This window comes from Malaya genurostris, chromosome 3 (genome assembly GCF_030247185.1).
Source record: "Malaya genurostris strain Urasoe2022 chromosome 3, Malgen_1.1, whole genome shotgun sequence".
In the NCBI taxonomy this organism is placed as follows: Eukaryota; Metazoa; Arthropoda; class Insecta; order Diptera; family Culicidae; genus Malaya; species Malaya genurostris.
The window spans coordinates 61,552,484-61,568,409 of NC_080572.1; the positions used below are offsets into that span (position 1 = coordinate 61,552,484).

Consider the following 15,926-nt stretch of genomic DNA (forward strand, 5'->3'; position numbering starts at 1 on the left):
CACTTTCGGGCGAGGCTTGTGCAGGTGGTAAACCTAGTATATTGCTTACCCATGTTAGTTTATGGAGCGTCACGATTTGGTGTTATCTAAAAAAATTGAAAAAATAGTCTCAGCCGCAGAGAGTTCACCTAGAATTTTTTTTTTAGATAATATCAAATTTCGACGTTTCGTGCATTTCTATGACAAAAATAGAAAACCGCATAGTAAGGAAAATTTAGATAAAAAACCCGCTTAGCTTTGAAAATTTGCATAAAACCGCATAAAAAGAGACTTGGGTGTATTTTATTTGGATTTCGGATATTTTCAAACTAATTCTATCTTGATATTCACACAAAGCATAGGTTCGTTGTTCATAATCTAGTATCTGATTTACTAATATCTTCACAAGGTGAAATCTCATCGTCTATGTTCATGGTGACATTGTCATGGCTTTGTTTAGTCGCTGTTTCTAAGCAGTTCTTCTTTCCGGAAGATTTTTCGAATAATTTGTGGATGCTCTCTAGATCGCGTCCCTTGGTTTCCGGAACGCAGGTTATCACAAACACCACTCCTGTGGCACACAAAACGCTATACAGCCAGAATGTACCTGATGTTGTTATTATCTGTAGAATTGAAAACGTCAAAATTATACAAAGTACAGAAGACGAATTGTCAAAATGCTTACATCTTCCAATGGATGATAGGTTTTAATTACGACGAACATCACTGCTAGGTTAAACGATCCGGCTAGCGAACTCAGTAGACTTCTTTGAGCAGTTGGGAATAGCTCACCCATCAACAGAAATGGAATGCATCCGAATCCGATCGAAAATCCTATCATAAAGATTATGAGACTCACCAATGGCAGATAGCTGAAATCATAGGATTTATAGACGAAAATGAAACAACAAATATCTCGATCGTTATGTCACCCAAAGCAAGTGTTTCCGATTGAATTCAAGTGAAAGGCGGCTCCCATTGAGGCCATTGCGAAGCACATTATGACACCAGAGGTGATCAGCAAGGGTTTCCGTCCGGCACGATCCACGACGAACAGAGCCGAGAAATTGCTCAGCACCTGTACCGCACCTACGATGATCGTCGCAATATGACCATCCATAGAACTTCCTGCGGAACGGAAAATTTCTACGGTGAAGAAAATTATGGCATCGATTCCGCTCAACTGTTGAATCGAGAGTAAGGCAAGTCCGATACCCAACGGCATGAGAACTGTTCTTCGACAAAGGACTTCCCGGGAGAATGGTTTCTCTTTCCTAGATGATAACAATTGATTACTTCAATGGCAGAACATTCAAAACCAAAAGGCTTACGGTTCAGGTGCGGTTCCATTAATCACAGCTTTCTGTATCTCGTGAGCATTAGGATCAAACGTAAATCCCTGCAGATGCAGCCACTTTGCAGAGTGATGTGCTTTCTCATAGCGTTTTTTCGTTTTTAGCCACACTGGCGATTGCGGGAAACTGATCACAGCGAGCAATAGGAAACCTAAAAAGGTCGAACAGAAATCACTAAACAGTAACAGGTTGTAACATTTGAGAAACTCACTCGCAACGCCGCAGCATACCCACGCCAATATCCGCCACTCAAGATACTTCCCCAACACGTACGTGACCAGAATTCCGAGTGACATGGAAAGCGCCGGTAGCGATCCGATAACCCCACGAATCTTCGGATCGCTGCATTCACTCACGTAGATCTGTGCCGATGGTAGCGTGAGTCCAGCTCCGAATCCGGACAGCATACGTGCCAGTAGTAGAATTTTCCAATCTTCTGCCGTCGCTATGAGAATCCACGCTGCAACCCAAACGGGTGACGTCAGCATCACGGTGTACTTACGACCAATTTTGTGCATCAATGGAAACGCAACCAAACTGCCGAAGAAGGCGCCAAATGGCGGTATCGAACTGACCCAAGAGGTTATGTTTTTGTCCGGAAGTAGCGCGGGATTGATTTCGTTCATTGATGGCACCGCAGGAGCGGAGTAACCGCGGACTAGACCGATGCAAAAGTAGGACAGTGAAACGGACAGGGAGAGCAGTGTCTGTGGAAAAGTACAATAAATGTAAAAAACTGTTGGATTCTGGAATTGCATGGAATAAAAAGAGAGACTATCCCGTAAAAAATAAACCATTGATTTTAAAGTATAAACAATTGATTTACAATTAGATCTATGGGTTACAATACATTTTATTGTATCCTAACAAGATTGTATTGTAAAAAGCTTGTTCACAATTAATTAAATGGTGTATTCCAATACATTAAAATATTTTTCAATGGTCAAAGCCAAATTGGGGAAGGTTTCGTAACAACAAATCGTATTGTTTTTCTACAATATTTTTTATTCGGGTAGTTACTGTAATCTGTAATTTAAAAGTTTACCCAAAAGGTCTTCTATTGTACGTTTCATTTTGGAGTTCCAGGAAAAATTTCAATCTGCGGAAATTATAGTACAATTTTCTGGCATCGCTGGTAGCGTAGTTGATAGAGAAAGGGCTCGATCTATGGGCCATACTGAATCGAGAATATTTTGAGTTATACTAAACGTAACAACACGATACTTTCTCCATGCCACCAGAAATATGATCAGCATTTTGTGATTAAATTTTAAACAGCTTGAGAAAAGTAGGTTTCCTCAAACCGTTGGAAACAATGAGGAAAACTCATCACGTTTGATTGCCTTTTCCGCGCTCGGGTGACGGCTTTGAGTTAGTTTCGTCCCGATGTTCAACTGGACGAGTATAAATGGTAAACTTTAGTCAAAAGTCTTCAATTTCTTCTTATGCGTTAGATGGGACTGGACGTCGTGGTGAGAATTTTCCACCAACAGCAACAATAACGTAACTTCTGCTGGCTTCATTTGGATTGAATACTGGAATTCTCATATTGAATTGCAGAACTGAATTCAGAATCTGGATTCCGGTCCACCCGGGTAGAAGAGATTTGCAAACCAAACTTTGTTATTAAAATCGAATAGCTTAATTGAAAAACTTAACACCATTTTGTTCGAAAAGTGTCATTGTGATATCAATCCAAGAATAAAATATTTATAAAAGACAAATTTCTCAGAGAATTGATATTTGAACGTTCAGAATAAAATAATATTATAAGCATTTCTCTTATCTAATTCTGAGAAAATTTATTAGATTGCTTGTAGAATATGTAACTATTAGATTTGTTATACTCAATATAATTGAAATATTACAATAACAAAATGTGATGCCATAACTCAATGGAACATATCAAGTAGTGCAGTGACAGCCTTGAAGTAACAAGTCACGTATAGGCCCGTACCTAGGATTTGGTTTCGAGAGGGGCCGTCAGATGGAAAAATAATATTACTGAAGATTATTAAAGTACCTAACGTCTCCAACTTACAAAAAAGTAATGCGTGCAACGCATCGTAACGCCTATAACTTACAAAAAAGTAACGCATGTAACGTCTGTAACTTACACGAAAGTATCGCATGTAATACATCGTAACGTTTATAACTTTAAAAAATGTAACGCATCGTACTGCATTCAACTTACAAAAAAGTCAATTTAAAAAAACATCGTATGCAACGCTTCTAGCTTCTTTAACTTAACGTAACGCTTCTCATCTAACGATAATATCGTGTGAAACGCTTCGTCAAATGAAACATTTTTCCATATTGGGGACGGGTATAGCGTGATACCTTTCACGCCTGGGTTCGATTTCCAACCCCGCACATAGGGTCAGAAAGTTTTTCTAGCCAGGGGCGAATGCCCTTAATGTTAAAACCTCTGTAATCGGAACAACAACAAAATTCCATAGTATCTTCTCAGGCGTTAACTCAGATAGGCCTCAAAAAACTTTGTAACGAATATAGCTTCGAAAACTACTGTTTTATGTATTATTATTATTGTCATTTATTTTTTTTTTAATTTTTTTTTTTTACTTTTTTTATTTATGACTTCTGGTCAGTCAGTATTTTTTACTTTTTTTTCGGTTTTTTAACGATATCAAACTAACTAGAGATTATAAGAGGAGAAAGAATATGAAATCATAGAGCCATAGTACTCAAGGAAGAGCAAGTATGTGAAGAATAAAGTGCGGAAAAGTGAGACGTGACAAGGGTCATTTAAGTAAGCAGAAGGCTTCTCGTATCTAAACTTTTACCTTCTACCAGAGGAGTCGAACTTAGGCATCTTAGCGATACGAGTTATCCGAGTCTCTGATATGTCAGAAAGTAAAGGCAAAGGTCGTTTGCTCGGTTCGGACAGTAAATGGCAAACGACCTTTGCCTTTACTTTCTGACATATCAGAGACTCGGATAACTCGTATCGCTAAGATGCCTAAGTTCGACTCCTCTGGTAGAAGGTAAAAGTTTAGATACGAGAAGCCTTCTGCTTACTTAAATGACCCTTGTCACGTCTCACTTTTCCGCACTTTATTCTTCACATCCTTGCTCTTCCTTGAGTACTATGGCTCTATGATTTCATATTCTTTCTCCTCTTATAATCTCTAGTTAGTTTGATATCGTTGAAAAACCGAAAAAAATTGTCATTTATTTTACCCCGGTTTCATCCTCCATTTTATGTGGTTTTGACTCTGATCTGCATCGTAGGGCCTGCCACTGCGTGCTTTATCGATAGTGGAGTTTTGACCATCACGTAATTCAAAACCTCAAAACCTCTATCCCACGATGTAATCTACAGGATTCCTGTTCCTGGGGCACTCCTCTGGGTACGTGACTGTTCACGTATGAAGGTAAAATTGACTGTTACTTTGGTCTTCGTTTGTTATTTGATTCCGGACTAAATTTAAATTAAATTTAACAGTTTTAGAATTTAGTTCAAGAATACAGTTTCAAAAGTTAAATCTAAGAGTCTGGAACTGAATTCTTGTTATAAAGACTGTCCCAGAAAGTATGGACGCACTTTGATTTCGCTGTGAATAATTCACAAGTGTTAGATATTCAAAATTTATTCGAAATACTGATAACATTAGACTACAACAACAGAATATTATTCTCAACATTTGCTACTTAGCCATTGTAGACTAGCTGGCGCACCTTCTTGCGAACGTTTCTCATTAAATTCCGTAATTCCAATCTTTTTCGAACTGTTGAATGGTTTCGGCTGCCGAGACATGTTTCCTAAGATGTACCTTCGTTAATGCCCAAAATTCCTCAATTGGTCGAAGTTGTGGGCAATTTGGTGGATTCATGTATTTTGGGACGAAAGTTACATTTTTGGTAGTATACCATTCTACCGTTGATTTCGAGTAATGGCAAGAAGCAAGATCTAGCCAGAAGACAACAGGATACTTGTGGCTTAGAATCATGGGTAGAAGTCGTTTTTGTAAACATTCCTTGATGTATAATTCGTTGTTCATTGAAGCAGTGGTGATGAAGGATTTCGAAATCTTACCGCAGCTACACATTGCTTGCCAGACCATAGCTTTCTTACCAAGTTTTTCGACTTCAATCGATGTCTCGGACTGGTTTAACACTTACCCTTCTCGCACCGTATAATATTGTGGTCCCGGCAAGGATTTGTAATCGAGTTTCACGTAGTTCAAATTTCCAGCAAGAATCGTATTGTACAGTTTTCGAACCCTTGGCCTGATCGATGCTTCTTGTTTCGGACTACGCTTTGGTTGTTTCTGCTTCTTATAAGTTCGAAGATTCAAACGTTCTTTAGCACGAAGAACATTTGACTTCGCAGTGTCCACTTTTTTGGCCACATCCCGAACTGAAACCTCCTTCTTTTGCTCGAACGCCTTCAGTATACGGTATAGTACTGAGGGTTAGCAGGACCTATTTTTCGACCCGTTCTCGGTTTATCCTCATGGGTGTTATCCTCACCGATCTTCCTGATTGCATTTCGCACGGCTTTTTCACTTACTCCTTCCATTTTTGCTATCTTTCTCAGTCCGCGTTCTGTGCATCATTTGTACACAATTTTTCGACGTTGTTCTGCTGAAAGTCCACACATTTCGAAACAAACTAATGAAAACGAATAAACAACTGCACAAGTGGTTAGAGAAGAGTGTAAACAATAGGACGCAGCCATAAAAATTAACAGATTCTGAACCATTGCGAAATGGCAGCGGTATTTGGTTGCGTCCATACTTTCTGGGACAGTCTTTAGTTTTTGGAAGTAGATTTTGGTTCTGAATTTAGAGATATAATTTAAGTTCTGAATTCCAATCCAGAATTCAGATTCCAGAATTCATCTACCGTATTTTGAAATAAAGTTCAAAATATTAATTCAAGATTTGGATTCCGGAAATACATTAAAAATCGGAACTTTCAGCTTGTTTGCAATAGTAATTCATGCGTGCCGAACCGTACGCAACGATGAATTTAAAATACTCCATTTTGGTCTGCCTGAGAACAATTACTGGACACAGTACTCAATATTTTTTTACATGACATGTAGGATAACGAAGGTATCCAAATGAAGTAGATCGTGTCTCAGAATTTTAAGGATTATTCCTTTCTTTGCCATATACTGTATGAATAGATACTTTATTTTGATTACAATCATAAGGAAAGTTCTGTGTCAGTGTGCAACAGATCAGTACGTCATCGTCACCATCGTACCGTAACCCTAATTAGGTATATTGTAAAATAATTACCTATATATGTACAGAACACGTCCTGGGCCGTGTCATAGAAAATCAATGCCTATTTCAACCTGGTTATGAGTTATTGCACGTGTATGGCACATTAAAACTTGTTTCGTAATAAATAATTAGGAGTCGTTATCGAGATAATTTTAACACTCGATTTTAGTATGTATTAGGCACAGCATCAGTCGTGACTCCGTTTGTTTTCGCGTTCTATGATAGTTCTTGTAATTGTAGTAATGAAACACAATGACTTGGCGATTTTAACTTGTCTCAACGTGAAAAGATCAGTTGTTTGTATCACATTGGACTAATTTGGTAGTGTTTTGTACGAATCTGACTTGTAAAAATGGTCTTTTGGTTTGAACAAATTCCGCAGCCGATTCATTAGTGTATAGGACAATCGCATTACTAGTTCTATTGAGTTTTTCCAGGTCTAAATCTGACTTCAGAGATCAGTGCTTTTTCTAGTAAACCACCGAATCTTAACACAGCCTCAATAAACTGGTGGCGAATAATTACTTGCAGAGATTAATCACTACTTGAGAATACATTTACAATATTTTCAAATGTTTGCTTGTTCAGAGCCATATCAAACTAAGCCATGTAAGTCTCACCGTTTTTTAGGTAGCTCGCTTACAATTGCATTGGCATTACGAGAATTTGTTGTACAATTGAAAAAGAAAATGAAAAACAATATTTTCAACCAGTTTTTCGTAGATCTGTTAGTAGAATATTGTCACTAATAGTGCTGTTTGTTGTACCGTTTAATTCTACTCCGTTACGACATTACACTCTCACAAAGTCACTAATTTTTCACAGTCACTATTTTCACAAAAGTGTTCAAACGCTATAATACAGATACGTATTTTGTTGACAGAATGCATTTTTTTACATTAAATATTTATTGTTTCTCATTGGTTACATTTCTGTATGATGTTACATGTTAAGTGATGTAGTAATGATACTTGTCATCTTATATTTAACGGTAATTTTCTAGGTAATAAGTTTTGAATTAATTTTGAAAGAATGCTGCAGTGAAGTTCCTTTTAGACAAATGTAAGTAGGTGAACCACAAAAGGAACAGAAATTGAAACAGGTAACAGAAACTGGAAGAGGTTAAGAGTTTTCTGGTTGTTTGTAACTGGAAAAGTCAGGAAGATCTATTTCATTGGTCTCGGTTTAATCACAGATAACAGATATACAGGCTCGAATTAATTTTTTCAAAGTCCGGTATCAATTTCAAATTTGCTATACGATGGAAACACTTCTGCCACCTACTCGACTATTCGTCGCGAAAATAGTCAAAACGTTCCACTACGTTCCGGGACGGTAACAAAATCCTTCTGTCTGTTATAGAAATATTCCAACTACAACAATTTTAACACTTGTCACACGATTTCCGTAAGTGTTAAAGACCACCTTTTTTCCATGTCGCATAAATCACACGAGAATTCTATCGGAATAAAACAAAAAACAAACTTCTCATTTTAACCAACAGCAAAATAAAAATCTAGGGCAAGGGCTCCCTATTTCATCTCATTTGTAAGAACGTTTAATTAAAAACCTGATTTAACCACTAAACCCACTATGATTTTTTTCATATTGCTGCTTATTTCGTCTTGCTCCACATAAAAAATTGATTCACGGTCCTTGGAAATTGAAATGTTCACTACTCTGCTCCTCATTCCATCTCAAAGGATTTTTATTCATCCTATCGTTGGTCGTTTATTCATCCTATTAACACAATCAAAACAAAACATTGCACTATTGCACTCTCAGGTCCAAAATGTCAGGTTCAAAATGTACAGATTTCCTAAATGTAATACAGATTTGTACAGGTTCATAAAAAGTGAGAAGTAAAAAATTAGACTTTTCTCTGTGAGTATCTATTACTATTTGATTGCAGTAATTCTTTGAAAGTTCAGTAATCAACGGACAAATCTTCGGAAATATGAAAATCTTCGCAGATATGAAGAATTATCTTTTAACTACATTTTATTAGTGAAAACAGATAGAGCAGGTATAGACTTTTTATGCAAAAAAATACATATTTTCTATGAAAATATCTGGCATCTCTGTGCACAGCCGATGAAACACACACACACAATTAACAGCGTTATGTTGACATATAGCGGGTTTACACGTTCTTTCTGGTAATATTCGAAGTCGAAATAGTTTTTTGAAATATAAATATCAATAATATAAATAAACTAATATCACGGATACCAAAAAAAAACTTTTGGTTGACGATAACTTGAAGCAGAAAAACAATTTCGTTTTGTAACATTATGAGAAAACCTGCAACTTTGCGAAACCAAATGAGATGAAAACAATGCGCAATCAAGTGAACTAAGTGAAAAACTTTCATCTCATATTTTTGAAGTCATTTATTGCTTGTCGGGTAGTTTTTGAAGTTTTTACTCGTTAATTAAACACGTGACAAGTGAACATTACTAATTATGAAGTCATCCAGTGTTCAATGGTAGTGTAATTGTGCGAAACAGTGATCATGTTTTCAGACGAATTGTTTAGTAGATATTCAGAAACATGACGAACTGTAAATCTTGAGACGAAAATGTGTCCTAAATCGAAAAGTGAGTTTGTTTTAAATGAAAAAAAATGATCACCGAAGAATTTAAAATCATTTCTGCCAATGGAAAGGTGTGACAATAGCTTAAATATTAATTTTTATACATTTCACAGTTTGGTTCAGGTACGTTGTATGATATTGTTCATATTCAAAGTAATGAGGTGAAGGGATGAGATGGAAATAGGAGCTCAGATAAAATAGGGAGTCCTTACCCTAGCATAAAGTGAATGTTGCACCCGAAATTGTGTTTCATGTGAAAGCGGCACCCAAATCTCGTATCGATCGTGGTGACATCTGCAAGTGATCGCCATGCAGATTGTGCAAATTTTACACACAATTCATATGTGAGCTGTTTTCTGTGGTTCAATAAAGAGGTATAGTTATTTTTGAATATTTCAAGACTTTCTGCTGAATCTAATTTCCATGAATTGGAAATTTGTCTTAAGATTTTTATATCATTGGTAGTGAGTTCATGATCTTCGAAAATGGCATGCTCTGCTACTTTTGATTTGAAGTAATGTGGTAGTCCCTTTTCCAATTCCTTTCACTATTTCTGAGATGTGCTCTCTGAAACGAATATCTACTATCTAGAGATTTTGTATACCCCAGACTTTTTCAAATTTTCTGCAGGATCTTCTGTAGAACCTAGTAAAGTTTTCAACTGGAAGTTCATAACACTAAATCTAAGCCAAATTTTTTTAGTACGGATTTTAATGGGTGGAAAATATTTCGATTGAAGTCCACCGATATTCTTTTCAAATTTTCGGAAGGGGAGGTCAAAGTTGTTAAGTGTTTGTTTTTTCAACAGTCTTAAATTTTTATCAAAGATGGTTTGAATTGTATGCTTTGGATATTCATTAACTTTCCAATTTCGAAAGTAAAGTTTTTCTCTTTATTGCAGCATCTTTTCTAAGGGGCAAGTATAGCATTCTGTGAATCATATGGTGGAATGCTGCCATTTTGTGTTAGTGGGAATGATTAGAAGTATTTGATATGTCACGGTCCGTATTGGTTAGCTTCCTATATATTTCGAAAGTTAAGGATTTGTTCTCCCCGACAATGAGAATATCTAAGAAATCATTATTTTTTATAAGAAGTCGGGTCGGCTCTTTGTTTCCTATAAGGGCCGTCATTGATTTTTTGGGTTATCAGATTGTCATAATCTTCTTTGTTCATATTTACCACTTTGTTTCCAGTATCACCCTTAACATAAAATACAGACTTTTCCCGCATTTGTTTCACTAGGTTTTTATCACCCATGTTTTGTTGATTTTTCAATGAAGTATTTTTAATGGCATCAGCTACAATAGTTTTGGCGTCATTAATTTAAAAAAAGTAAAATTACGGTTATTTAGACCTGTGTCTACGTCTACGTCAACGATTTCCCATGAGGGTTTTTGCACCCTAAAGTATCGGACACTACTGATTGTACTTTGATTTTACAAACACAGCAAATATTGGCTTTACCATCGATACAGTAGATCTCATTGTTGGGTTCGTATCTGCTCTCACTCAATTCAAAAAATTTACGTTAATAATTCTTTTTAATGTCTTTTGAAGGATACTTAAAAAAATAAAAACTTGAATATATGTCTTAAAACTTATTGAATGATTCAACATAATAGTAGCCATAGGTTATCGCGATAGATTTGAGGTTACTACAATACTAATTGCGATTCTATCTTTCTATGTTACTGATTAGTACTTTTCTGCATTTTATTATTATTGCGTTATTATCAACAAAAATACAACCATTTGAGAACACCATTCCAACTGTAACTTCAACCATAACTCCGAAACCAGGAATCTAATCCTGAAGTAGGTGAGCCGTGGAAGAGCTTCTCGAGCGTTTTCAACCAAAATAGCCCAATCGTGTGAGGCAGTTTGCTCTCGGGCGGCCCACTGGACTGTTTGAAGCTTGTGAATTATCGGAAATTTCGGGAGCTTGATTAATAAGTTTTGAGGTATCATCCATATAATGACTCGAAGAAATGCTACATTTCTTTTTGTGTATAACTTTTTATTAAGGGGACGTGTTTATTTTATTTTGTTTGTTTTGGGAGCAGGGAAAAGCCCGATGGAGATGAAATTTGGCAATCTCTCTCTCTCCAGCAGGCATAAAACCTCCTCATCTTTTGTATCAACAGATTGCAGTGATCCAACAGCGGTTAAGACGTATGGTAAGAGTAGGTTTGGTTGGGTGGTAGAGGATTGTTTTTGTTTTGTGGTGACGGTGGTATGAGATGAGAAAAGTCGAATATTAGCGGGTCATATCTGTTAGGATTTCTGGTTGTTTTGTTGTTGGGCTGGTGTGTTGAGGCGGGAGGTAGAAGGGGAGGGTGAGAATTGTGTAGATGATTTGTTTCGATTGATAGATGGAGTTGAAGATGTTTCTATCTTTGAAAAGGAGGATTAATGTTATCTCGGCTACGGGGTCGTTCGCAAGTCCGTTAGTATGTCTGCTGAAGGAACCTCGGGCGACTTTTCCTGCCCATAACCGCTAGTGTATCCGCGTTATCGTTATCCGGGATGCCGCTATGTCCAGGGATCCAGCAGACCGTGACATTTCTGCCACAGTATGTCTCGATCGCCTGGACAAAGGGATGTCTGGATCCTCCCGCCTCCAAAGCAGTGATTACTGCCAGGGACTCCGAGAAGATCGCGGCGTCGGATCCCGGGGAATGATTTTTATACACTCGAGAATAGCCGCAGCTTCCGTCGAGAACACCGAGCAGATGGGATTTAGGCTGCGGTGAATGGAGGTATTGGGTCCCCAAACACCGAGCCCGGTGCCAGAGTTTGTCCATGAGCCGTCAGTGAAGAATAAGGCTGAACCTTTGAACTCGTCGGCAATGATTTGATTGAATCATCGTTTCGCAGCTGCTGGTATTGGCTTGGCTCCGAGGGAGGGTGCCAGTGAAGTATCGATTCTGTGGAGATCCTGCTGGTACCAGGGTTTCTTCCAGATTCTGTGTAGGCGAGCCAGTTTAGGAAGTCTTTGTCCGGTGAAATCTTGGTACAAAGACTTGGCTATATCCAATAATGTGCAGTTGTTTCCCGATGTTCTCTCCAAGTAACCCATGGCTCTGCATACGATTGTCCAGGCCAAGTGCCATCTGAAAGGTAGTTGGCCCGACTCTACGCACGGTGCCATTGCTGGGGTACTTGGGAGGAGGTTTGAGGCTAGTCTAACGGCCCTGTTGTAGGTAGGGCTCAAAAGTTTAGTGATGTTAGCTCTACCTATGGCCGTTGCCTCTATGCCATAAAACATTCTACTCCATATCAGAGCTTTGGCAATGTTGATTCCCTGGTGACGGTTCCATTTTGGATGACCGGAACAGATGGACCGGGTAAGGTTCTGTCTGGACTCGCAGTCTTTCTTAATTTGTGCGAATCGAATGTGCCGATCGTCCTAACTTCCGAACGTCAAACAACATCCGCTCATTCTCCAAGGCTATGCTCCACCATCTTAGATGCAGAACTAACAAGATCTGTACGCGAGCCAACAAAACACCGATCGACCCAGGTGTACGCACCAGCAACGGCGAATCCAACCCACCTAAAACACCAAGGAGGAAAACCTGTGGGTCATCCGCAAGGGGGCCGAACCCCCTTGGAATGACTCCTACGGCCACAAAGCAACAGGCGGAGAAGGAAAAATGTACATAAAAAAGCACTAAACTCTGTAGGCCAAAACGGTCAAATTTTTTTTTACCACCCCGGTGAACGACCAAAATGGTTAAAGCCGGGGTAAAATAATTTGACAAGAAACACTTGGTGTGGCGGGCAATTTATTGGGGCGGTAACTTCAGCAAGCCGTTCATATCGACCCATATCTAGGAGCTCAAAATTGGACAGAATATAGATCAAGTAGTATAGAATGAGAATTTCGGTATGTGAAGAATGTGTTTTTTGTAGTGTCGTACAAATTTTTTTCCATCTACGAAATATATAAAGAAGAATGCCTCCAGATGCACATGTGACCCGTTATTCGGTCCCACGAAAGTGACACTCTGTTTTGGCAGAATCTGGCATCGTTCCATTGCGCGAAACCGGCGATGGAGAGGTACGATGAGGTTGGATCAACCAGTTTTGTAAAAACATAGCTACAGATCGGCTGAAAAGTTCGTATCGTTTCTATGAGAGGGCGCCACTAGAATTAAATCCATACCATTTTCAGTTAGTACCAACCTTCAAAAGATACGTGTATAAATTTGACAGCTGTCTGATTATTAGTTTGTGAGCTATTGCATTTTGAGTGAAGTTACTTTTGTTATTGTGAAAAAAATGAAAAAAAAAAAGGAATTTCGTGTGTTGATGAAACACTACTTTTTGATGAAAAAAAGTGCCGCCGATACCAAAAAATGGCTTGATGAGCGTTATCCAGACTCTGCACCGGGCGAAGCAACAATTCGTAAGTGGTTTGCAAAATTTCGTACTGGTCATATGAGCACCGAAGACGATGAATGCAGTGGACGTCCAAAAAAGGCTGTTACCGATGAAAACGTGAAAAAAATCCACAAAATGATTTTCAATGACCGTTAAGTGAAGTTGATCGAGATATCTGACACCCTAAAGATATCAAAGGAACGTGTTGGACATATTATTCACGAATATTTGGATATAAGAAAGCTTTGTGCAAAATGGGTGCCGCGTGAGCTCACAATCGATCAAAAACAATAACGAAAAACCATGCTGAAATTGAACGCATTGGGCTTCGAATTGCTCCCTCATCCACCGTATCCTCCAGATTTGGCCCCCAGTGACTTTTTCGTGTTCTCAGACCTCAAGAGAATGCTTGCTGGTAAAAAATTTAGAAGCAATGAAGAGGTAATCGCTGAAACTGAGGCCTATTTTGAGGCAAAGGACAAATCGTACTACAAAAATGGTATCGAAAAGTTGGAAGATCGCTATAATCGCTGTATCGCCTCTGATGGCAATTATGTTGAATAATAAAAACGAATTTTGGCAAAAAAATGTGTGTTTCTATTAAACGATACGAACTTTTCAGCCGAACTGTTAATATGTGTTTATTCTTTCCCTGAGAGTTTCAAAAATATCGGACTAAAAATTAATTTTTAGTGATCTTATTCGACTGTTGCATTTTTTGAAGTTCTTTATCATGCTCTTTACGTGCTCTTTTCCGAAATTCGTTAAATTAACAGTTTGATATCTCGGTAAGACGTATTTTTTTTGCTTAACTTGTTAGTAAACAAACAAAATCCTTTCTAAGCACGATTATTGATAATTCGGCAATTTATTATTCAATCCTGATCGCATTTGCTGAACTAATAGCAAAACTGCTGCAGAGAAATTCGGTAATATTTGACAGTTAAATGTAGGATTGCCGAGATTCACGGTGATTATGCGTTTTGCCGAAATCTCGGAACCTTATTGCCGACATTCAGCAATAAAATGTAAGTGTGTTTTTCTTGCACGGCACATCATTCTTAGGCTGTGAACCATTTCGCGGTAAATTTTAACTTTAGATTGAAATCTGACACTCGAGCGGTTATTTTGATGTTATCAAAAAAACCTGCTCGAGAGCATGGCTATTCTTGACAGATCGATGGTTATTTTTCGACACTGAAAAAATCTTGCAATTCTAATGTTAATTCTTTAGTTGAAATTATTTCCAGTGAAAAACAAACCCAAATAACTTTCCGTCCGTCAAACTTTGAAATGGGTCGCCGTTTTTGTTAAATTTAACTACTCGACACAAAATAACCACTCAAGTGTCAGATTTCAACCAAAAGTTAAAATTAACCGCGAAATGGTTCATAGCCTTAGTGATAAGAAATTTACATGACTGAGTATCAATTCAAATTTGCAGAAAACTCCGTGTTGCTTCGTAAAAGTCATTCGTTTTACTGTCTCTAACCTGCTTCAAAGCAGCCATCGTTATTTTCCACTCCGAATCCATGCTGGAAGATTTGAAACTCTCACGTGTTAGCTGTTTTGTAGGTAACAGAAACTAAGCACTGCTACGTTTTGTAATGAGTTTTAAATCACTGCACATTTTTTTCACCCTGGTTCTAGCTGCATTCCACGACTTTACACTTTACTATTTTGATCGTACTTTACAACTAGATAATGTAGTAGCAGTTTCCTATAAATCTTCGTGAGGTTTAGGTTGCACCAAATTCAATCACCGTACTCGGGTTTGACACCGACTAGCTTCTATGAACAACAGGTGCTTCCCGGAGACTTGCTTGTTGAAACACATCCGAAACCGGCTATTTTTTGTTATTCGTTGTTGCAATTAATTTCTATGCCCAGCAACTGTTACGGCTACTTTCTCCTAAGTCAGAAGGCCCGCGCGGTTGAACTAAAGTTTGCATTGGATTGAGGAAGTCTTTAAAACCGGCGCGTTATACTTCGGCAAGAGTTCGTATGCAACTGAACTCTGCACTGGATTATCTGAACTTGACATGGTTCGGCCAAGTCGTGCTAGAGACTGTTCACACCAAAATCTGGACACTTTTGAGAACTGGTACGTAAATAAATGAAAGTACGCGTGCTACTTGAGTGTAGAATGCGGAGTGTCATTTTTGGTACTTAGCTATAAATGCAATTAATTATTGAAAATATATGCTACTTTAACCGAATCATTCCTTTTTAAGCTAAGTTTTTTGTCGTGAATACGATTTACTTTACTATGGGGTGCCTTTTGAAAATTTACTCTCTGAGATATTGATAAGTTTTTGATCGTGAATATCTCTTGTTGTATCTAACGAA

At 38.0% G+C, this 15,926-nt stretch overlaps 1 protein-coding gene across 2 annotated transcripts; it reads right to left on the minus strand.

Annotated features, from left to right (window-relative positions):
• Positions 1-325: 325 nt before the first annotated feature.
• LOC131435929 (facilitated trehalose transporter Tret1-like) lies at positions 326-15,589 on the minus strand. Of its 2 annotated transcripts, none has more exons than XM_058604230.1 (6): positions 15,070-15,589; positions 1,546-2,041; positions 1,311-1,485; positions 912-1,253; positions 665-851; positions 326-602 (listed from the first exon to the last, which is right to left on the minus strand). In XM_058604230.1, the coding sequence occupies exons 1-6, from the start codon at positions 15,109-15,111 to the stop codon at positions 351-353; spliced, it is 1,494 nt and encodes a 497-aa protein (XP_058460213.1). In that variant the 5' UTR covers positions 15,112-15,589; the 3' UTR covers positions 326-350. The 2 variants fall into 2 exon arrangements, with proteins under 2 accessions (XP_058460213.1, XP_058460214.1); XM_058604231.1 differs by lacking the exon at positions 15,070-15,589 and adding an exon at positions 6,605-6,627.
• Positions 15,590-15,926: the final 337 nt, after the last annotated feature.

Coding starts and splice junctions, on each gene's coding strand:
- LOC131435929 (XM_058604230.1), bottom strand. CDS start 15,111: ATGGATTCGGAGTGGAAAATAACGATGGCTGCTTTGAAGCAG. Junction 2,042..15,069: donor CGATGGCTGCTTTGAAGCAG/GTTAGAGACAGT, acceptor ACTTTTCCACAG/ACACTGCTCTCCCTGTCCGT. Junction 1,486..1,545: donor GGTATGCTGCGGCGTTGCGA/GTGAGTTTCTCA, acceptor CGACCTTTTTAG/GTTTCCTATTGCTCGCTGTG.